This window comes from Brassica napus, chromosome A9 (assembly GCF_020379485.1).
Source record: "Brassica napus cultivar Da-Ae chromosome A9, Da-Ae, whole genome shotgun sequence".
Taxonomy (NCBI): domain Eukaryota; kingdom Viridiplantae; phylum Streptophyta; class Magnoliopsida; order Brassicales; family Brassicaceae; genus Brassica; species Brassica napus.
In genome coordinates, this window is record NC_063442.1 from 41,859,890 (window position 1) to 41,882,164 (window position 22,275).

The 22,275-nt window shown below is 33.9% G+C and overlaps 1 protein-coding gene, 1 long non-coding RNA gene, 1 other non-coding gene and 3 pseudogenes across 4 annotated transcripts; 3 read left to right on the plus strand and 3 right to left on the minus strand.

The window, feature by feature from the left end:
• The first annotated feature begins 74 nt into the window (after positions 1-74).
• On the plus strand, positions 75-3,406 carry LOC106369111 (annotated as a pseudogene).
• Positions 3,407-3,678: 272 nt separating this feature from the next.
• LOC106369110 (factor of DNA methylation 4) lies at positions 3,679-6,819 on the minus strand. Of its 2 annotated transcripts, none has more exons than XM_048741756.1 (7): positions 6,555-6,819; positions 5,261-6,473; positions 4,993-5,174; positions 4,857-4,925; positions 4,509-4,787; positions 4,231-4,410; positions 3,679-4,148 (listed from the first exon to the last, which is right to left on the minus strand). In XM_048741756.1, the coding sequence occupies exons 2-7, from the start codon at positions 6,465-6,467 to the stop codon at positions 3,912-3,914; spliced, it is 2,154 nt and encodes a 717-aa protein (XP_048597713.1). In that variant the 5' UTR covers positions 6,468-6,473; positions 6,555-6,819; the 3' UTR covers positions 3,679-3,911. The 2 variants fall into 2 exon arrangements, with proteins under 2 accessions (XP_048597713.1, XP_022547195.2); XM_022691474.2 differs by having other exon boundaries at positions 4,231-4,440.
• Positions 6,820-7,268: 449 nt separating this feature from the next.
• LOC106363823 lies at positions 7,269-11,534 on the minus strand (annotated as a pseudogene).
• Positions 11,535-11,854: 320 nt separating this feature from the next.
• LOC106363824 lies at positions 11,855-14,164 on the minus strand (annotated as a pseudogene).
• A 5,114-nt stretch (positions 14,165-19,278) lies between these two features.
• LOC125578585 lies at positions 19,279-21,698 on the plus strand. The gene is made up of 2 exons (XR_007316698.1): positions 19,279-19,397; positions 21,314-21,698. It is a non-coding gene; the product is annotated as an uncharacterized LOC125578585 (long non-coding RNA).
• LOC125578810 lies at positions 19,951-20,064 on the plus strand. Its single transcript, XR_007316893.1, has one exon. It is a non-coding gene; the product is annotated as a small nucleolar RNA snoR98 (small nucleolar RNA).
• Positions 21,699-22,275: the final 577 nt, after the last annotated feature.

Consider the following 22,275-nt stretch of genomic DNA (forward strand, 5'->3'; position numbering starts at 1 on the left):
GGTTCGGCTCGGTTCAGTTTGTAGGAGTTCAGGTGAAGCAAGAGTAACGAGGATTCTGAACTCGGCACTGAAAACGAACCTTTGATGATCTGGTTTGTGGCTGTTTAGTGAGATGCTAAAAGTTGGTGTATTGATTTCTCATTTTTTCTATAACAAACCGGTTTTTGGTCTGGTTCAACCCAAATTGAACCGAGGTTAAGATATATGATTATCGAACCGGGTCTTCTATTGTTGTCTCCTCCGAAGCAGAGATAGACGCAGAGAAAGGGAAAGCTGCCTTGATCGTATAATGCCCTAAGGAAAAAGGAATGATTCATCTGAAGAAGAAGAAGAAGATGATGATACGAAGAACATGTATTCCTCTTCATCGGAAAGCTTTCGCATTGGTTCAGCCTCGTTTCTCTGGAACAGGTACCTCGATTGGTTCTAGCAGCGATAGAAATTTCTCTTACAAAGAGAAACTGAGGAGTGGTCTCGTCGATATAAAGAAAGATGATGCTGTTGCTCTGTTTCAGTCCATGATTCAGTCTCGTCCTCTGCCTACCGTCGTTGATTTCAGTAGATTGTTTAGTGGCATTGCCAGAACAAAACAGTATGATCTCGTGTTGTCTCTCTGCAAGCAAATGGAATCGAATGGGATTGCGCATGACCTCTACACGCTCAGCATTGTCATCAATTGCTTCTGCCGTCGCCGGAAACTCGGTTTTGCTTTTTCTGTTTTTGGAAAGATGTTGAAGCTTGGGTATGAGCCTACCACGGTTACATTTTCAACTTTGATCAACGGATTGTGTCTCGAGGGTCGAGTCTCTGAATCTGTGGAGTTAGTTGATCGTATAGGTTGTTCCAAATCTCATCATACTTAACACTCTTGTCAACGGTCTTTGTCTTCAAGATAGAGTGTCTGAAGCAGTGGCTTTGATAGATCGAATGATGTCAACCCGATCAATTTACCTATGGTCCGGTTTTGAACAGAATGTGTAAGTCAGGTAACACTGCCTCGGCCTTTGATCTGCTCACAAAGATGGAACATAGAAAGATCAAGCCTCAAGTAGTCATATATAATATGATCATTGACAGTCTTTGCAAAGATGAGAGCCTCGACGATGCACTCAGCCTTTTCAGTGAAATGGAAACCAAAGGAATCAAAGCAAATGTCTTTACCTACACCTCTCTCATAGGAGGCTTCTGTAATGCCGGGAGATGGGATGACGGCGCACAGTTGCTGAGAGATATGATCACAAGGGACATCACCCCGGACGTCGTCACTTTCAATGCGTTGATTGATAGTTTTGTAAAAGAGGGAAAGCTTACGGAGGCTCAAGAATTGTACAATGAGATGATCACAAGAGGCATAGATCCTAATACCATTACATATACTACTTTGATATATGGGTTGTGCATGGAGAACCGCTTAGATGAAGCCAACCAGATGATGGACCTGATGGTTAGCAAGGGATGCGATCCTAATAGCGTGACTTATAGTATCCTTATAAACGGATATTGTAAAAATAAACTGGTTGATGAAGGTATGAGACTTTTCCGCAAAATGTCTGTGAGAGGAGTGGTTGCCGATACAGTGACTTATAGCACTCTCATCCAAGGATTTTGTCAAACGGGAAAACCTAAGGTTGCAAAAGAACTCTTTCAAGAGATGGTTTCTATTGGTGTGCCACCGAGTGTTGTGACTTACGGTATTTTGCTGGATGGGTTGTGTGACAATGGAGAACTAGAAAAGGCTTTGGAAATACTTGATCAAATGCACAATTGTAAGATGGATCCTGGTATTTGTATATATTCTATAATCATTCACGGGATGTGCAATGCTGGTAAGGTCGATGGTGCTTGGGATCTATTCTGTAGCTTACCTTCGAAAGGAGTGAAGCCCAATGTTAAGACATTCACCGTAATGATTTCGGGATTGTGTAAGAAAGGGTCACTGCCTGAAGCAAACATCTTGCTAAGAAAAATGGAGGAAGATGGGATTGTGCCAAATGTTTGTACATACAACACACTAATCCGAGCTCATCTCAGCGGCGGTGACATAAGCAACTCAGTTGAACTCATCGAAGAAATGAAGAGGTGTGGCTTCTCTGCAGATGCTTCCACCATAAAGATGGTGATGGATATGTTGTCGGATGGTAGATTGGACAAAAGCTTTTTGGATATGCTCTCTGGTCCTTTTGGAGACAAATCATCATCATCGTTGGATTGAAATAAATCTTCTTTTCGAGACAAATCACCAAGATTCTGACTCTGGTTCGTCCCTCTTAACTTCCCGCCATTAATTTTAAATTGAGAATCTACGTTTCCTGAAAGCTTGCGTGTTTCTGGTCAATATTGGTTAACTCATTGTGTCGGTATAAAGCTATGATTGAGAGTTTGAGCTTTTATGTCTTCTTTTTCGATTCTCTTGATCAAATGATTGATCTGTGACACTTTTGGAGCTAACTGTCTGTGGGTTTAAAAGGATCACTCACTACTCACTAACTAATGTTTTTTTTTTGGTTCATTGAACCAACCAGTGTTTTTGTTTTCTGATATTTTGGAATCTTAGGATCAGAACCAGATTCCTTGAGTTGATGTTTGGATAAGTGAGTTGAATTTGGAAATCTTTTGTGAAACCCAAGTGTTCCCTTGCCAACCTAGAGTTGACTATTGATCCTTAGTTTTTTTTGTTATTTGAGTGTTCTTTTGTTTTGGTCTTGTAAGGAAGGTTCTTGGCATCTGTGGATGACTGATGATTTTAGAGCTATTCATAATAGCCTCCCTTTTGGACGTGATCTTTCACGTCCCAATGAATCTAGTTGCTCTCTTCAGAACTGCCTAATAGCTAGGTATAAATCGATAGATAAGGTAAGACTTTTTTTGAAAATTCTAGTGTCAATATCATCTACAACTTCCGTTGTGTTCACTCTAATGGAGTAGTAAAAAAGTAATGATTGGCTTAAAGTAGTCAAATCTTCTGTTGGTGTATTCATCTTGTTGTTATTTGTTAATTTATGATATAACCTAACCATATTGTTCCTTCTGCTTTTTGATTCTCTTGTGTTCCTGATTAACCGTATCTTTTTCTTTTTTTGCCGGTGGGTTGCAAATTTGCAGTCTTGCTGCTCTCTGCTGTTGATGTGTGTTGGAGGAATGCCTGCTTCTGAGCCTTTCTTCTCTGCGGATCTCTTGTTTTTTTTTTTTTTGTCATTTTCAGTCACATTATATGTTCAACCCAAGACATACGCTTATATAGTCATGTCTCCTGTACTGTGAAATGTTTCATTGTCTGTTAATGCTGTGTCCTCTTTGTTTGATAGTGGACTAATCCACACATGATGAGAAAAAAAAAAAAACAGGTTTCTCGTGTATCTTCTTTGTAATTTCTATGAAATATCGATTCTGAATTTTGAGGGTTTAAGGAAGCGACTGTTGTCCAAAAATAAAAAAGGAAGCGACTCTGATAGAAACAGATAACTAATGGGTTTCGCAATTGTAAAACATAATTCGGTTTGGTGTGAATTAATTAAAACATTCTGGTTTGGAGTCGGCTCGGTTCGGTAGTTTGTGAACTCTGCATTTTCTTTATGACACAGGAAACAATCTCCACAAGCCTAAAGATGGTGTAAGCACCAACTGATTTTAGTTGTATGTAATAAGAACACATGTAAATTGTCAAGGGTTTATCTTGCATAAAACAAATAAGCGTTGTAAACAATTTTAAATAGCTGTTTGTTATATGTAATTCAGGGGAACGAAGTCATAAACCAAGCACATTAGATTATAAACATCTGCGTCCAAGATCTCACCTTAATTACCGTCTCTCTACTCTTGTGGAACATAAATCATAAGAACTCACTTAAGTCTTAATATAGGAGTATCAACCCATCGGCAACAAACTCGGTTTCAGATTCTTTTTTTGTTTGTTACTTACGCTTTGGCTTTGGCTTGAGGTGCGTCCACAACTGCATCAGATAAACCACACCTTCTTTGAGAGTTGCTTTTCTTCCTTCTTTGAAGTTCCAAAGCTCAGGCACTATGTACCTTCCACTTCCATTGTACTCGTTCCTCTCCATCAGCGCTTGTGTCACTGCTTCAAACACTTCGTCCCCCAGCTCTTTCTTCAGTTCCTTCAGCTTCTCATCCTCTTCATCCAGCACGTACTGCAAAAAAAAATTGTATACATTCTAAGAGCATTGTTTAAGAGAGAAGAAGAGAAGAAGAGGTGTACTGTATTGTTGTTACCTTGTGGATTCCGTCTATTTGGATGACCTTAATTGGATGCCAAGCCGAGTCTCTCAAGTGGTTGTCCCACAAGGAACAGAGAGTTGCTGCTTCAACATCAGCTTCTTCAGCTGGATATCTCTCTTTAGCTAGTTTCTGGAACGGTTTCTCATCCAACGCTCCCATTCTCTTCACAGATATCTGACCACGTAATGTCAACTCTTGCATTGACTGCACAAAGCTTAACCCTGGTAGTAGCAAGTCTCAGAGAGAGAGGAAAGAGGGTGAGAATTGCTTACTTTGATCAAAGCCTTGCGAGCATCCTGAAGCTCGTCGTTAGTGTAGCCATGTTTAACAACAAGAGCTTGAAGTATTGACTCTTGGTATTCTGATTCCTCTTCTTTCTCCTTGAGTTTTGCCTTAGTCTTTTCTATCTCTTCCTTCAGATCAGGATCTTCCATGTGTCCCATCACCTGCAGCCCACCCCTTATTCTCTCTATCTCCAGCTCCAGTGCCAGCTCATCATCCAGTTTCTTCTCCAGCTTTTTGACTCTCTCACGTAACTCATCTTTCTCCCTCTGCCAAAACAAACAGCCCAGCTTCATAACTATGACCACAAATCAAAAGCATTAAGCAAAAGCCTATACCTGTTGCTGTTTTGCCAATCTCGTCATTTCTTCATCAGCTTTGTTTTGCTCTTCAGTAGCCATTATGTTCTGACAGAGAAATTAAAAGACTTCATCACGACCAAGCAAGAGTTGTACAAAGGATGTTGAACGCTACCTTCTGTTTTTGCCATTGAAGCTTTCGTCGCTCAGTTTTGTTCAGCGATTGACATTTATCAAGATATCTCTCCCTCTCTTCAAACTCTTTCCTTTGAGCTTCCAGATGCTGAGCTGCCTTCTCATGTTCATTTTTCACACTCGCCAAATAATCACGCGCCGAACGCTGCATGCTACTCATCTCTAAACATTGAAAAATTAGTTAAAAACAAATTAAGCTTGAGAATACTAATTTAATTTCATCAGTAAGTAAGAGAGAAAAAACATACTTTCATTATGAGCGTTGATCATTTCATCCTTCTCTTTCATACTCCTCTGAAGCTCTGTACTGGTTTCTTTGTACTTCCTCTCTATTTCTTCAAGGTCAGTGCTTTTGGTCTCGAGTGTGTTTTCCAAGTTGGAGACAAGCGTGAATGCCTCTCTCTGATCTTCAGCCTCTTTACCAGAAACAGTCTTCAAGTCCCCTTGCTTCCTAAGGTGGTCACCAACAACAGTTCTCGAATAATAGTCATCCTTTTTGGCTATCCAACCGTAAAGCTCTTCACCACGATCACGTGCAGAATCATAGTCTCTCTTCCCACACTGATTGACTTCAAAGTGCTTCTCAAACATGGTGGCTTTTCTGAAAGCTTCCCAGTCGCTACCAAAGTAAACAAGAGCAAAACCTGTGAAACCAACTCTGCCGTTCCACAGTGGCTCCACTTTGTGGGGGTTAAACCCTTTGCTAACAAACTCTTCCCTTATTTTGCTTCCACTCTCGCCAGCAAACTTGCCTGTTTTCTCATTATAAATTCTACTGATGTTGGCCAAGATCCCTTTCCATGGATGCACAAACATCAGACCATCATTACGAGCAGCCAAAGGATCACGCCTCTGAGGATATCTTGGAGCACCATGGCTGAGACCACTCTGTTGGACAGGTTCTTCTCCCTCTTTGGCTCCAGCAGTGAGGCAAGCTCTCTTGGAAGGGTATGTACTGTCTTGGTTGCTCAAAGAGGAGCTGGGTTTAGGAGAAAGCATCTGTCTTTCTTCACCACTTGGTACAGGATCATCTCCTCCTGAGACAGACATAGGTTCAGCTTCAGCGATACATGGTGAACTGGATTTGACAACGCTGCTTTTCACTTCCCCTGCAGCAGAACTTGATGAGCCTGCTGTTATCCAGCTTCCGGTTAACACCTCTGTAGGAAGAGAAGAGACATCTGATGATGGTCTTTCCAGAGGGCGGAGATACTTCTTCATGTATCTCTCAAGTGCGAGATGCCTAGCTACTTCTCGGCCATCCTTAGTGCGGGAACTACCGTTGATGTTGTAAGCATGATGAAGCAAGTCGTCAAAGTTGTAGTCACGCTTGCGGTCAATGTAGCAGAAGGGACACCTGAAGAGAGAGTCAGAGATCTTGACCTTGCGAGTGCCGTCTTTCAGCTCACAGTAGTATCTGTACTCCAAATCATCCAGCTCTCTTCTTGAATACATCTCAACCTGCAACCACAAAGAAGCAAAGGAAATACATAATTATGCTTGTGGTGTGTATAATTAAACACTAATCACTGAACCTTATACCTGAAATTCACATAAACCTACTAGAAGTTTACAAATTTTGAAAGATCAGAGTAAGAAACAGCCCAGGAGATCATAAAGACGCAAACTTTAGTGAGACTGAGCTCAGAACACAAAACCCATTTAAAACCCTAACTCAAATCCAACTACATTTCGCTAACTAAAAGAGAAGATGAGAAAAAGTTGACGTCTTTACTCTTTCTACAGAGCTTAAAACACGAAGAAAGAGAGACCCATAACTGTAGAAACAGAATGAAACCCATTCGAAAATTTCAGAAAAAAAAAAAAACAAAATTTTGCAAATGTCTGTAGATACAAGCAAGCTGTAAGGGAAAGATGCGAAACCTTTGGAGAGCGAAGAGAAAGGCGACGAGTAGGAGCAGGTGCAATAAGAATGGTCTTCGTTTGACCAATCCGAACCAGAATTAACCAATTCGAAATTAAATAAATAGCTTTTATTTAGTCTAAACTTTCATTCCAAATATAAATAAAAGCTATTTATTTAATTTCGAATTGTTCAAACAAACAAAAAACTTTCATTCCGAATTAATCAGAGTTGAAAAAGATCTGTCTGAAATTTAGTCCTCAGCATTTTACTCAGATCCAAAACTTTATAAATACATATATTAATAACTTTCAATTAACAGATTTCGGATTCAATGAAGACCAATCCAAGTAATCTACTTGGAAATTTGAATGCTCAGGACTGTGTTTTTTTTAAGTTTCTATTTATTGTTTAGTTGTTTTTTTTTGTCAGCATTTTTATAGTTTAGTTGTAGTTAATTCTCTTAGTTTCAGATTAATTACCATTCTAGAACTTAAAATTTGTTTCATTTAATTGTCGTTTTATGTTTTCAACGCATTTATTTACTAATTTTTTAATTTTATCCATACTATTTAAGCTCATTAAATAATATAGTATATCCAAATAAAACAATATATTAAATAGAGATAAAATACGAAATTTAATGTTTTTTCTTAATTTGTGTGAAAAAAAATTTAAAACGATAACTAATCTAAAACAGAGGGAGTATCCGTAAACTTTAATTTTCTTAACATTTACAAATATTAAATTTGAAATGAAAAATGTTTGTTACAGCGATTTTTTATTTATTTTTAAATTTTAGATATATAGGTTAAATGAATTAAAAACTGAACTTAAGAGCAGCATTATCGGAAAATGAGGAGGAATTTTTAAATATAATTATATTATTAAAAAGAAAAAAATAAAAGAGATGAAGCAAGAGAATCTTAAAATCAAACTTTTTAAAATCTGTTTAGAACTGTAATTGCTTACTTGTTGTTTTTCATTAGCTTCATTTTCTAGTTTCAGTTAAGTTATAATAATCTAATAAAGTAATAATAAAATATTAATATTTTTAGCTCAGATAACCAATTCGATTTCTATCCGATAATGTTGCTCTAATAATACTTAATTTTCTTTAAATATTTAAAAGAATAAGACATATATCCAAGAAGATTTAACAACAATGGTCAAGGAAGCCAACCATAACTAAAAAAAGAAGACTCATACAGTGATAATGAAACTCATTCATTCATGGATAATTTGACATACTGTAGAACGTTTTGCGAGTTTATTAACTTTCTCGTATATGTTCTGATTATAAGCTGTAGGGCTCAGAATGAATTTCTTCAGTACTGCTGAGTTTTCAAGAAAGTAACTGGCTACTTTCATCTTCTCTTCCTCCCATTCAAACTTATCTTTAATCTCAACACACTCAAGAGTCGTTGAGACACACCGTGGCACATCTGTGAGTTCCAATCCCTCATTCATCTCCTCTGAATGAACAACCTTCTGCAAACACATACACAAAAAGAAGGGGCTAAGTTTTCAATAGTACGCATCCATAACACCACAGTATTATAAGAAAAACATGATTTACCAAGACTAGGTGTTTGAGATTTGGGCAACACTCAAGAAAGGCTGGCAGAAACTGTAACAAGGCGCTAGGGAACACTGCTTCTAAACGAGATAAGTTGTTGAATTTAGGAATCATTCCTCCTTTTGAGTAAAGATCAAGGGCCTGCAGCACGAATATAGAATACAAGTGAGAGGTTTTGTCTTAGACAAAGTCCATGAACTGTTGTATGAATATAGGGAATTCGGCCAAAAAAAACACGAACTTTACACGAATTGCCAAAATAAACATGTACTCGAGCCTGGCCAATAAAATCCTAAACTTTCGTTGACTTTTTTAGTTTATTAAGAAACTTACGATTGACTGACCAAAATAACAACGTCGTTATTATTGAAACGACAAAATAACCCACCGTTAAATACTACCGTTTAGTGAAACGACGTCGTTTCATTCAGTTCTTTTGTTTAAGACAAAATCTTAAAATTGTTGTTGGTTGGACTCGAACCCACACACTCTTCAACTTAACAGAGGAGAGCTTTGCCACTGGGCTAGTGAGACTTTTTGAAAGATTAGATACAAATTTTTTTTTATTGATCAAAAGACGTGGATGATTGAAATAAAACAAAACATAACCCTAATTTCTCATAAACTCAAAAAATTCTCTAAAAACTTTTGAAAAATCTTTAAATTTCCAAAAAATTGAAAAATAATTATTTTTTGTAAATTTAATTTTGAAATTAAAAATAAACTTTTTCTTTCTTTAAAAAATCAAAAATCTTCAAAAATTTTCTTTTAAAAAAAAATCCAAATTTTTTAAAAAATCAAAGAAAATGCAAAAAATTAAGTTACAATTATCAGCTAAAAATTAAATTTTTTAAAAAGTTGAAAATTTTGGAAGATTTTTTTTAATAGAAAATTATTTATTTTTTCAATTTTTAGTTTAATTTAAAAAAATGGAAAATTTTGGAAGATTTTTGTTTTTTTTAAAGAAAAATAATTATTTTAATTTCAAAATTAATTTTATAAAAAAATTCTTTATTTTTCAATTTTTAATTTAATTTTAAAAAAATGAATTTTTTTGGAAATGTTTTGATTATTTAAAGAAAAAAAATATTTCTAAGTTCAATTTGTTTTTTACAAAATCTTTATTTTTCAATATTTTGTAATTTTAAAGATCTTTTATGTTTTTAGAGAACTTTTTATATTCAGTGAGTACCAAATAAAGTTAAATGTGTTTGGAACTATATTGAAAACGCCTTTAGCCTAGTGGTTAAATACATTTTCATTTTACCCAAGCAACCCGAGTTCAAATCCAGGGTTCTACTTGTTTTTATTTTCAGATCATGTAAAACAAAAACGACGTCGTTTCAGTTAACGGAACAATAAACGACGTCAATTTTTTTCTGTTAAGTTTGCTAACGGTGTGCTAAATTGGCAAGTCAATAAAGACATTGTTAATAAATTTTAAAGTCAATGAAAAGTTTGGTATTTTTTTAGCCAGTCCAAAAGTTCAGGTTTATTTTGGTAATTCGTGCAAAGTTCGTGATTTTTTTGGTCGAATTCCCTATGAATATATATGTACCTTCACTGTTTTCTCAGAGATGATAATATGTCTTACACTCGATATCCCATTGAGAAAACCACGGATTTCATTCCTCTTTGATGCATCCCATGGATCAAAAAATCCGTTCAAGTTGATAACAAACTTGATATCAAGGTTAACCATGATCAAAGAAGTCAGGTTCTTTACCACAATGCTATCAAATTGATCTTCTCCAAGACTCATATACTCTAGCCCTGGAGCATCAATCTCAAGTGTGCATTTCACTATCGAATGGTAATCCCTTACCTCCCTAAGCGGCAGCACACTAAACCTCTTCAAGCTCTGAGACCTCACTCGCATAACCCCAAATTCATCATTCCGAAGTGCATAATCATCATCCGGATCCCTCGCCAAAGTCAGCTCCTCAAGAACAGGACACCCTGAGAGGACTTTCTCCAGATGCACACGCCATTTAACTTCTTCAAGATGCATGAATCTTAGACAAGGCATGATAAAACCAAACCAGGATCCATAAGTCCAGAAGAAGAGAGCTTTAAGTAAACCAATGTCTTGCTCGTGTAGAGATTCATAGGCATGAACTCGACACAAGCATAGTACATACCGCGCTCTTCAAAATAACAGTTTCTGCTCACAACATCGAGATGTTGTGTTCCACGGCTAATCATTGTACCGACCCGGTCCATGAAACCATCTATCATGAGGGGCCTGCACCTAACCTTGACTTTTAAAAGACTTGACTCGGGGCTAAACTCGAGAAATCTTTCAACGAAGGTGAAGAGCACTTCTTCGTCGTCTTCATAAGCAATAAGAAAGCAGTTTAAGTCAAGAGCGGGAACGCTTAGCCAGAGATTCTTCCATCTCTTAGACAATATACCTGTCTGCACCGAATCTCCTGTCGGAAGGTATGAGAGTATTTGAGTGAGCAAAGAGTCCGGCAACTCGCTGATCATATCGCACCCAGGCATCACTAAACGAAACCCTAAGAGGGTCAACAGGCAACAAACAACATAAAAATAATAATATATCGTTTAGTATTTCTACGTGTAAAGCGGTTCCGGGTTCCCTCTTTTAGTAAAGTTAACTTTTTTATTGGTTATATGCCATTGGAAAATTTATGAAAATCGATTGTAATAATAGAGTAATTTAAGGAAAAGTGCATATTTTCCATTACCAGTATTGATTAATGTATTTGGGAGATTTGATATATAAATAATCTTCCAAAAAATCAATTTTCAAAAGCGAATGAAAAAAGAAAATATAATAACAAATGATCAGTTTACAAATTGCATTTAGTAATACGATGCATATGATTTGAATTGGTATCATCACCATTCTAAGGAGCTCATATACAATCTACAAGCCCTTTTATACATGAGAAAACCAAACTACAAGGGTTAGGTTGACGAGCTGACCTTTCTGATTTCTAGCTATAACAACTACAAAGGTCCAAAAACTCGGATATTCTCGTCATCCTTATTTGGTAGGCTCTTGTACATGACCCGGTTGCAGCAGCCGTAGCTGAATCGTGAATAGTAAATCACGTTAAGGAATGACATAACCAAACTAAAAAAATAATGAGCACAACATTCTGCCAAATCGCATGCATGTTGGTAAAATATATACAAAGATATAATTTGTAATCATGATAGTAAAAGCGAGTCTCTCTCTCATTGTAGAAAACACATTTTCTCTCGTCTTCTTCTTTCTTTAAGTTTCGACTAAGAACTTTTCTAACGTACTTCTGTTTTTCTCTACAGTAGCATATTAGCATGTTTAACTTATAGTATTTATATCGTTTTCAGGAATTTATATTTTATAGTTCATATAAATAATTTTTTCTCCAATCTGAACCAAATAATACTTAAATTTTTGGGATATTAATTAAGGTATAAAACATATAAAACCAAACTTAAGAGAATGCAAGATCATCATTATCTAAAAGACATCCAAGAAACTGAGATTGGGACTTCTGAAAAAAAATGAAAAAAAGATTCGCAGGCATACTGACAATGAAGAACTTTTATCAGCACCAATGTTCACAAAGAATCCAACCAGAACTAAGAAGAAGACTCATCAATGTCAACGACCTCCTGTAAGCAAGAAGAAGATCTAGAGATCTAGAACAGAGACTAATATAAACTGAATGTTTTCATTATATTTCTTGCTTGAAGTTTATTAGAGCAACATCTCTTCATTGGATTCCAACGGTTGGAAGCGATTCTTCAACACTATTGGTTCTTCTAGTTCGTACTTTCCAGGACCACAAGACTTGTCCTTTTCTCTGTTTTGCCTTTCATAACTTGTAGTAGCCGTTGCTGTTTTCTGATTCTGAATGGGCTTTAATTCTTCTTCTTGCAAGCCCATTCCGTGTTTAGTAAAGCTTGTTTCTGCCCTTGGAGTCTTGTCTCTCAAGTCCATTATCTCATTCTTCTTCTCTGTTTCAGAAACAGAACACGTTTCTGAAGTTGATGTTCCTTTTGGTTTCCAGATCGTCTTCTCCTTGTCACCTTTGTCTACACCTCCTCCATGCGCTCGAATGATAACTTCACATCTTGTAGACCGTTTTGTGAGTTTATTAACCTTGTCGTATATTTCTGATTCCACAACATATCGAGGATCATAAGCTGTGGGGCTCAGAATGAGTTTCTTCAGTACTGCTGAGTTTTCAAGAAAGTAACTGGCTACTTTCATCTTCCCTTCCTCCCATTCAAACTTATCTTTTATCTCAACACACTCAAGAGTCGATGACACACACTGTGGCACATCCGTGAGTTCCAATCCTTCCTCCATCTCCTCTGAATGAACAACCTTCTGCAAACACACACACACACACACAAACACAAAAAAAAAAAAAAAGGCTGAGTTTTCAATAATACACATATCCATAAAAAAAACATAAGGATAAAAAATGGTTTTACCAAGATTAGGTGTTTCAGATTTGGGCAACACTCAAGAAAGGCTGGGAGAACCTGCAGTAACTTGCTACGGAACACGGCTTGTAAACGGGATAAGTTATTGAATTTAGGAATCATTCCTAACTGTGAGTAGCGAGCAAGGGCCTGAACTGTTTTGGCAGAGACGATCATATGTCTTGCACATGATATCCCATTGAGAAAATCACGGATCACATTGATCTTTGATACGTTCCAAGTATTAACAAGCACGCGAAACTTGACATCAAGCTTAACCACCAACAAACAAGTCAGGTTCTTTACCACAATGCTACAAATCTGATCATCACCTAGACTCAAATGCTCTAGCCCTGGAGCATCAATCTTAAGCGTGCATTTCACTTTCGAAGACATATCCATTCCTAAGCGGCAGCACACGAAACCTCTTCAAGCTCCGAGTCCTAACAAGCAGAGCCTTATATCTATCCTCCGGATCCCTCAACAAGGTCAGCTCCTCAAGAACAGGACACCCTGAGATAAGCTTAGCCAGATGCACGCGCCGTTTTACTTGTTCGAGATGCATGAATTTAAGACAAGGCATGAAAACAACACCAGGATCCCTAAGACCAGAAGACGTGAGCTTCAAGCAAACCAATGTCTTGCTCGTGTAGATATTCATAGGCATGAACTCGACACAAGGTAAGGTAACAGAATTAGTGTAATCATCTATATAATCGGTACTGCTCTCACCATCTAGATGTTGTCTAATCACTGTACCGAGAAGTTCCATGAACCCATCTATCATCATGTCTCTGCACTTAACCTTGACTTTTAAGAGACTTAACTCAGGGCTAAAATTGAGAAGTTTGTCAAGGAAGGTGAAGAGCATTTGGTTGTCATGGTAAGGAACAACAGAGGAGTGTAAGTCAAAGTCGAGACAGGGAACACTTAGCCACACATTCTCCCATCTTTTGGACAAACCACTTGTCTGCGCCTATTGATTTGTCGGAAGGTATGAGAGTATTTGAGTTAGCAAAGATTCCTATCTCGCCCAGACATCACGAAACGAAACCCTAACAGCATTAACAAACAACATATAAAAGAGAGTTCTTTGATGGAATCATAGGAGTAGAGATTCTCTAATCAATCACACAACGAAAGACTCGATGGAGGTAGTATATGGGTTTCTGAACAACTCACTGTGGATATGGGTTTCTGAAGAACTTTTTGCCTGAAAACTAAACTGAATTGTTTAGAATTTATACGTTCCTGTTCCATGAGAGCGTTTCAAAAATAAAGGCCGTCTTTATTGTCTATTAATAAATATTTATTTTATTTTTTGTCACCTAATAAATATTTCTTTTTTATTGGTTATATATCTATATTATTATTTACGAAGTAAACTTTTGCAATGAAGCTCTCACGTTGAAAATTAGAGTGGTTAATATCGTTTATACCCTTAATGAATAAAATCTATACTATTATTTATGAAGTAAACATTTACAATGAAGCTCTCACGTTGAAAGTTAGAGTGGTTAATATCGTTTATACCCTTAATGAATAAAATGTATAAATAAATTAAAAAATAAAAACAAAAATTTAATTGATTTTGATTAGATAATTGATTATTATTAAGAATAGTAAGAATTATCTAAAATTTGAAAATATAATTTAAAAAAGAGATAACTTATGTATATATTGTATTGTTATCTGAAAAAGTCTTTAAGTAAAAAGTTAAAAACATAAATTCTATAACTAAATATTAATTAAATAGAATTATTAATTATATAATTAAAAATAGAATATTGAATTATCCAAAATATAAAAATATAATTTAAAAAGATAATTTCTATATATATATTGTATTATTATCTGAAAAAATATTTTAGTAAAACGTTTAAAACATAAATTATATAATTAAGTATCAATCAAACAATTTTTTTTAATTATATAATTTAAAACTATTATTTACGAAGTAAATTTTCGTAATGGAGTTCTCACGTTGAGAGTTAGAGTGGTTAATATTGTTAAACCCTTAATGAATAAAATGTATAAATAAAATAAAAAATAAAAACGAAATTTTAATTGATTTTGATTAGATAATTGATTAATATTAATAATAGTAAGAATTATCCAAAATTTGAAAATATAATTTAAAAAAGAGATAACTTATGTATATATTGTATTGTTATCTGAAAAAGTCTTTAAATAAAAAGTTCAAAACATAAATTCTATAACTAAATATTAATTAAATAAAATTATTAATTATATAATTAAAAATAGAATATTGAATTATCCAAAATCTAAAAATTATAATTAAAAAAGATAATTTATATATATATATATATTATATTGTTATATGAAAAAGTATTTTAATAAAACGTTAAAAACATAAATTATATAATTAAATATTAATCAAATAATTTTTTTAATTATATAATTAAAATGTAATATTGAGTTATTTTAAAATTTATTTTAATAGTAAATCTATATATATAAAATATGTTTGCCTCTCTCCTAACATATTCACATGGAAAGTCACTCTCTGAAAGACTGATACGTGTCTCTGGGTTTTATTTCTTTGGCTAGACTTGAGTTTAACTTTGGGCTTATACTATAAACAATTAACAAAGCTTATTACTCTTTAATATTATTGAATTTGTTAATACATAGTAGATAAAACAAAAAAAACACACATTACGATATGGACGTTATATTATCATCAAAGCAATTTTTACCGTATGTACCTCATCATGTGTTAATTTATAAAGTAACAACGAATATATGAGTTCAACAAATTTGCAATTACCTACTTCAGAATTTTAAGTATATAAACAGTCAATATTAGTGTGTTGAATATTATATTCATATGATTTAAAAGCTTTTATGAATTTTTAATTTTAAACATACACCAAAAACTTTATGAAAGTAAATATCCATTCAGATTCTCAACCACTTCAAATACCACCAACACCAAAAAAATTTAATCAAGTGCACGAAAACTATAAAATATTTAAAACTACAATAAATACATTAGTTAATGAAAAATCCTTTTTAAAAAATATTATGGATGCGTACATAAATATTAAGAGAAATGTATAAAAACAAATAAAAGTAACAATAACTTAAAGAACAAAATGTATAAGACTAAGAATATTTATGATTTGTGGTCTAAGATATATTCAACTTATTGTCACAAAAAACTTAATAAAAAAATACATACTTTATTTTAAGGACATTAAAAATCACGTTAAAAATTTTAACATTTTAAGAAAAATTATGAATCAATAATATTAATATAAAATTTTATCCAAAAAACTCAGCACTAAATGCATAAACAAAAAAAAACAAACCCTAAATCCTATAATTCTAAGCATTATTCTAAACCAAACCTTAAACCCAACCTAAACCAAACGCTAAACTTTTCCTACTACCTAAACCCTAAATCCTACCTAACCCTAGACCCTACCTAAACCTAGACCTTAACCCTATCTAACCCTAAACCCTACATAAACCTAACCCTAATCCCTAAACCCTTCATACTACCCAAACCCTAAACCTACCTAACCCTAAACGTAAACCCTACCTAACTCTAAACCCTAGTTAACCCTAAACGCTACCTAACCCTAAACCCTTCCTAACCTTAAAACCCTACCTAAAACCTAATCCTAAACCCTACCTAACCCTAACACTAAACCATACATATCCTAAACTCTGCCTAACCCTAAACCCTACCTAACCCTAAACCCTACCTAACCCTAAACCCTATTACCCTAAACCCTACCTAACCCTAAACCCTACCTAACCCTAAACCCTATTAACCCTAAACCCTACCTAACCTTAACCCTACATAACCCTAAACCCTGCCTAACCTAAACCCTACCTAACCTAAAACCTTTCTAACCCTAAACCCTTTCTAGCCCTAAACCCTAAACCCTACTAACCCTAAACCCTTTCTAACCCTAAACCCTACCTAACCCTAAACCCTACCTAATTCTAAACCCTACCTAACCCTACCTAACCCTAAACCCTATCTACCCTAAACCCCTTCTAACCTTAAACCCTACCTAACCCTAAACCCCTTCTAATCCTAAACCTGACCTAACCCTAAACCCTGTCTAACCCTAAAACCTACCTAACCCTAAACCCTTTCTAGTCCTAAATCTAACCCTAAACCCTACTAACCCTAAACCCTACCTAATTCTAAACTCTACCTAACCCTAACCCTATATAACCCTAAACCCTACTAACCTTAAATCCTACATAACCTAAACTCTACCTAACCTAAACCCTACCTAACCCTAAAACCTTTCTAACCCTAAACCCTTTCTAACCCTAAACTCTACCTAACCCTAAACCCTACTAACCCTAAACCCTACATAACCCTAAACCTTACCTAACCCTAAACCCTACCTACCCTAAACCCTACCTAACTTTACCCTACCTAACCCTAAACTCTATCTAGCCATAAACCCTACCAACCCTAAACCCTACCTAACCCTAAACCCTACCTACCCTAAACCCATTTTTACCCTAAACTCTACCTAACCCTAAACCCTACCTACCCTAAACCCTACCTAACCCTAAACCCTACCTAACCCTAAACCTTCCTAACCCTAAACCCTGCTTAACCCTAAAAATCCTACCTAATCCTAAACCCTTTCTAACCCTAAACCCTACCTAACTCTAAACCCTGGTAACCCTAAACCCTGCCTAAATCTAACCATAAATCCCATCTAACGCTAAAACTCTACCAACCCTAAACACTAAAAAATAATCTCAAAACTTAAAGTTAAAAAAATATAAACTCTACCGCTATGTAATTTTTTGTTGTGATATTTAAATAACAAATTACATAGTGGATTTTAAATCTTACATCTATTATTTTAATTGCCAAAATATTTTGAAAGTTGTATCTTATGAATAAAAAAATAAATTATATTTTAATAACGTTAAATTTTGTTAAAATAGAATGAAAAACTATTATCATAAATAAATAAAGAATTTTGATGAAATTTGAAAATCTCTGAATCAATAACAATTAATTAGTAATATTTCAAAAAACCTTAAACTATTATAGCAGTAGAGTCTCAAAAAAAAATGTAAGTTCTCAAACATTTATTTGCCAATAACCATCCTTAAATCTTTGCTCATTCACAAAAAAATAATATTATTTACATAAATTGAAAACAAGTTTTGTTTTTTGACTAGAGACTCAAGTTTAAATTATACCACTAAAATATTTTAATATTCAATTGTTCAGAAATAACAAGTTAATGTTTTTAAAACAATAACCATCCTTAAATCTTTGCTCATTCAAAAAAATAATATTCTTTACATAAATTGGAAACAAGTTTTGTTTTTTTGACTAGAGACCCAAGTTTAAATTATACCACTAATATATTTTAATATTTAATTGTTCAGAAATATATATATTTATATATTCGAGAGTAGACAATGCATAGATGATACTAAATTGATCGCAAGAATTCTTTTTGGAAAATACAATATAACTAGTATAGTATACAAAGAACTTTTCAAAAATTTATGAAAATGTTTTAGTCCGCATCGCGGGCAAAACACCTAGTTTTCATGTAAATGCCATCGGAAAACAATAATTGTAATAATCGAGTATTTTCAGGAAAATTGCATAGTTTCAATTGCCAATATTGATTTTTATATTTGGGAATTGGGAGATTTGATATGTAAACAATCTTTCTAAAAGTCAGTTTTTGTTATCAGTTGCAAAAGCAAAATGAAAAGGAAAATATAATAACAGAGGATCGGTTTACATATTGCATTTAATAATAAGGAAGCTGCACTATACAAGCTACATCCCTTTATACATGAGAAAACCAATTACAATGGTCGATTATTCACGTCGTTGATAGAGGTCGACGAGCTACAAAGGTCATCCATTACAGAAAACAGATCTTTTAGTATCTATGTACGTTTGAAGTGGTTCAGAGATTCTATGTTCATGATGCGTTTCAAAAAAAAAATGTATCTTATATTTTATACTACAGTTTGCACTACAATTTTGGACTTTTTGGTTATAAAAAAAGTAAAAAAAATTTAGATCCATTCATCTATTACCCAAATCCATTAGTATTTATTACATATATCATTTTAATCGAATTTTTTGGATTCCTTTAGAAACGTTTACACAACATTTTAGCAAAAAAAAATAAAAAAAACTTTTACACAACATGGACCTCACAGATGACACGAGTCTTGCAACTTTTACTATGTAAACGTATAGCTCGACCAATAGTGGTGAAAAGTGTGACGATTCGTCAACTTAGCTAAAAACTAGACGTTACAACAATTACCACCCATCCATGTTATCCTAAAACGCATTATAAATTCCAATGAGGCATAGAGTAGTTTCCACTACATTCAAAATATTATCTCTATAAAATTTACCAAAGAACAGAAGCGTTATTTTGGAGAATGAAGCAAGTATCTTCCAAGCTTGTATTGCTGGTTTCTCTTATTGTCACTGTCTTCCGTAAGTAAACTAAGTATATGTCAACTATAGTTTCATCCTTTTGAGCAAAGGCATATGCCAAACTGTCTTCCAAGAATATTTCTAAAGTTTTGATTTCGATGGACTTTCCATGGTTTCCACCGTCAATAACATGTTTTTTATTGGTGGAACACTCGGTTATTAAGAAATTTGACAACAATTAGACTAACTAATTAATTATTAAATGCAGTCATTGAATAAAAGTATTGACTCAGTTTAGTTGGAAAGTTTTGTGTCCATTGACCGCATTTAGTTATTGTACATCCGTTTTTGACCTTAACGATTGTAGACCAAAACGTTCAACCTATATATTAATAACCTTACCAAAAATCACTACTTCAAATACATTATAAAAAGCTAAGAAGAATTGATTAGCTTCACAAGTGATAAACACAAAAATTTCTACCCAAAAATGAAGAAAGTGTTCCTTAACATTGTTCTATTGTCTTTTCTTCTTGGTGTTGCCTTCCGTAAGTATACTATTTATCGTTCATTTCACAATATGATACATGCAATCGTATATATGTTTATACATGAATATAGAATTATAATATACATAAATGATTACTCCTGACATTATACTATTCAGATATTAATGCTTGATTTCCTCTCTTCATGGAATTTCAAGTTTTGCTATTCTATTACATTGATGATTATTTTATTTCCAATTATTACATTTTTTTAAAAGAAGTTTTAGAGGCGTATTAAGGTTTATGTGAGAATTATAGTTTCCGTACAAAAAAAATGTTAGAAGTAAAAGTAGATATTATTGACGTGAACCTTTTGCAAGATGACAAATGTTTTATTTTGAATAATTTTCATTAAATAAAATAAACTAAAACTTAAGATTTTCATTAAATAATAATATGTCATTACTATAATTTTTGATTCTTTAAAAATCATAAAATAAATTATATATCCAACAAGATCCATTATGGATGAATTAAAATTGTATAGTAATATCAATTTAAATTGATACTATTTAAGATTAATAAATAATAGTATATTAACTTTCAACTAATAGAAAGTATCAAGTAATAGAAAAATCTTAAGATTTTGAATTTTTAATAAAATTATCTTTACCTATTTTTTTCTCCCATATATGTATACTTATCAAATACCATAACATATTATATTTATATTCTTTTGATTATATAAAATTTATTGCATTATTAATATTTTATTATAATTATTAATAGTTTGATCATTTATGAATAAATATGTTTAACCCGTAAATTAATGACATTTAGAATATAATTTAATACCATTGAGATATTCTAATATATCAAATTACACTAATAACATTGAATTACAAAAAGAAAATTAATATTACAATATATAATACTATTATAATATTGGTAAGATATTTAGTGAATATTTTCATCATCTAAACTACATTATAAAAGCTAGCTATGAAGAAAAAATTAGCTTCACAATTGAGAAACACAAAAACTTCTACCCAAAAAATGAAGAAAATGTTCCTTAACTTTGTTATATTGTCTTTTCTTCTTGGTGTTGCCTTCAGTAAGTATACTCCTTATCGTTCATTTCACAATATGATACATGCAATCGTATGTATGTTAATACACGAATATATAATTAGAATTTACATAAATAATTATTAATTTATGCTATCAGAATCTATGTTCTAGAGGCGTTTAAGGTTTATGTCATGTGGAAATTATAGTTTTCGTATGAAAGAAAAGTTCGTAGTAAAAATAGAGACTTTTATAATTAATACTTACTTTTACTAATTTTTTGAGATCCACTTTCCTTCTCAAACGAGATTTGACCCAAAACGTGCAAACTAGTGGTATAAACTAAACTTTATAAATCATTTCGTTTTGTTGACAAAACAACCATGTTTGGACTAACACATTATTCGTATGCATGACAAGATCTTGCAAATGGAGCCGACGTGAATCATCAAGGGCAATGTGACTCAGATCTTGAATGTTACACCATGCGTAGTTGTCAGAGAGGTCCAGGATATTGCGATCAGAAAGACGGAAAGTGTAAGTGTCCTAAATTACAAGTTGTGGATACAAATGGGGCGGACGTGAATCATCAAGGACAATGTGACTCAGACCTTGAGTGTTACACCATGCGTAGTTGTCAGAGAGGTCCAGGATATTGCGATCAGAAAGACGGAAAGTGTAAGTGTCCTAAGTAGAGAAACAAATAAACATGACTAGAACATATGAGTCTTATGTACCCAGACTTAAACATGGGCAAATAAAGTATGTATCCCAAAAATAAATAAATATATTATTAGAAGACTAATCATGTCTGTTAACTTTCAAATCATCTTTATAGTTTTTACATTTATTGCAATTCTTGTTATACCAAGACATTCCCTGGACATAATGGTCACACATGATTTTACTTAACACTAAAGTATTTTGTTTGTGACTTGGGTATACTAAATGAAAACAATCTAAAGACTAAATTCAATACCGTAGCCACTTTTCCATTTAAACTATCAAAAATTCTAAATTCTAAATCATTAAAACCCAATTCAAACTTAAGAGAATGTACCGTTGGTGGACCTCACGTCCACCGACGAGAACATCTTCTTTCTTCCTCCTCTTCCTTTCTTCTTTGAAGATGGTGGTGCTTGCTCGGTTAGCACCTTCGTCGAGACCGGATCCAGATCCGCCGCCGTTCACTGCTCTTGCAGATCCCTTTGATGTAGCTTCATCTCCAGATCCTCCAGACCCTCCTGACCCACCAGATTCGTTCTCTTTGCTCCGACGTCCTTCCTCCCTTGTGGCTACAGTTCCTCCTCCAAGACTCGTTTTTGGCGCAGCTGAGTCAGTTGTCGTGTCTCCTGGAGCCCGTTTGTCTACTGTCGCCTCAG

What these genes read in the sequence shown, in the direction of transcription:
- LOC106369110 (XM_022691474.2), bottom strand. Translation starts at nt 6,467, where the DNA reads ATGTATTCAAGAAGAGAGCTGGATGATTTGGAGTACAGATACTACTGT. An exon ending in GATTGGCAAAACAGCAACAG is followed by an intron (nt 4,788 to 4,856) that starts GTATAGGCTTTT and finishes TTGTTTTGGCAG; the next exon opens with AGGGAGAAAGATGAGTTACG. An exon ending in AAATAGACGGAATCCACAAG is followed by an intron (nt 4,149 to 4,230) that starts GTAACAACAATA and finishes TTTTTTTTGCAG; the next exon opens with TACGTGCTGGATGAAGAGGA.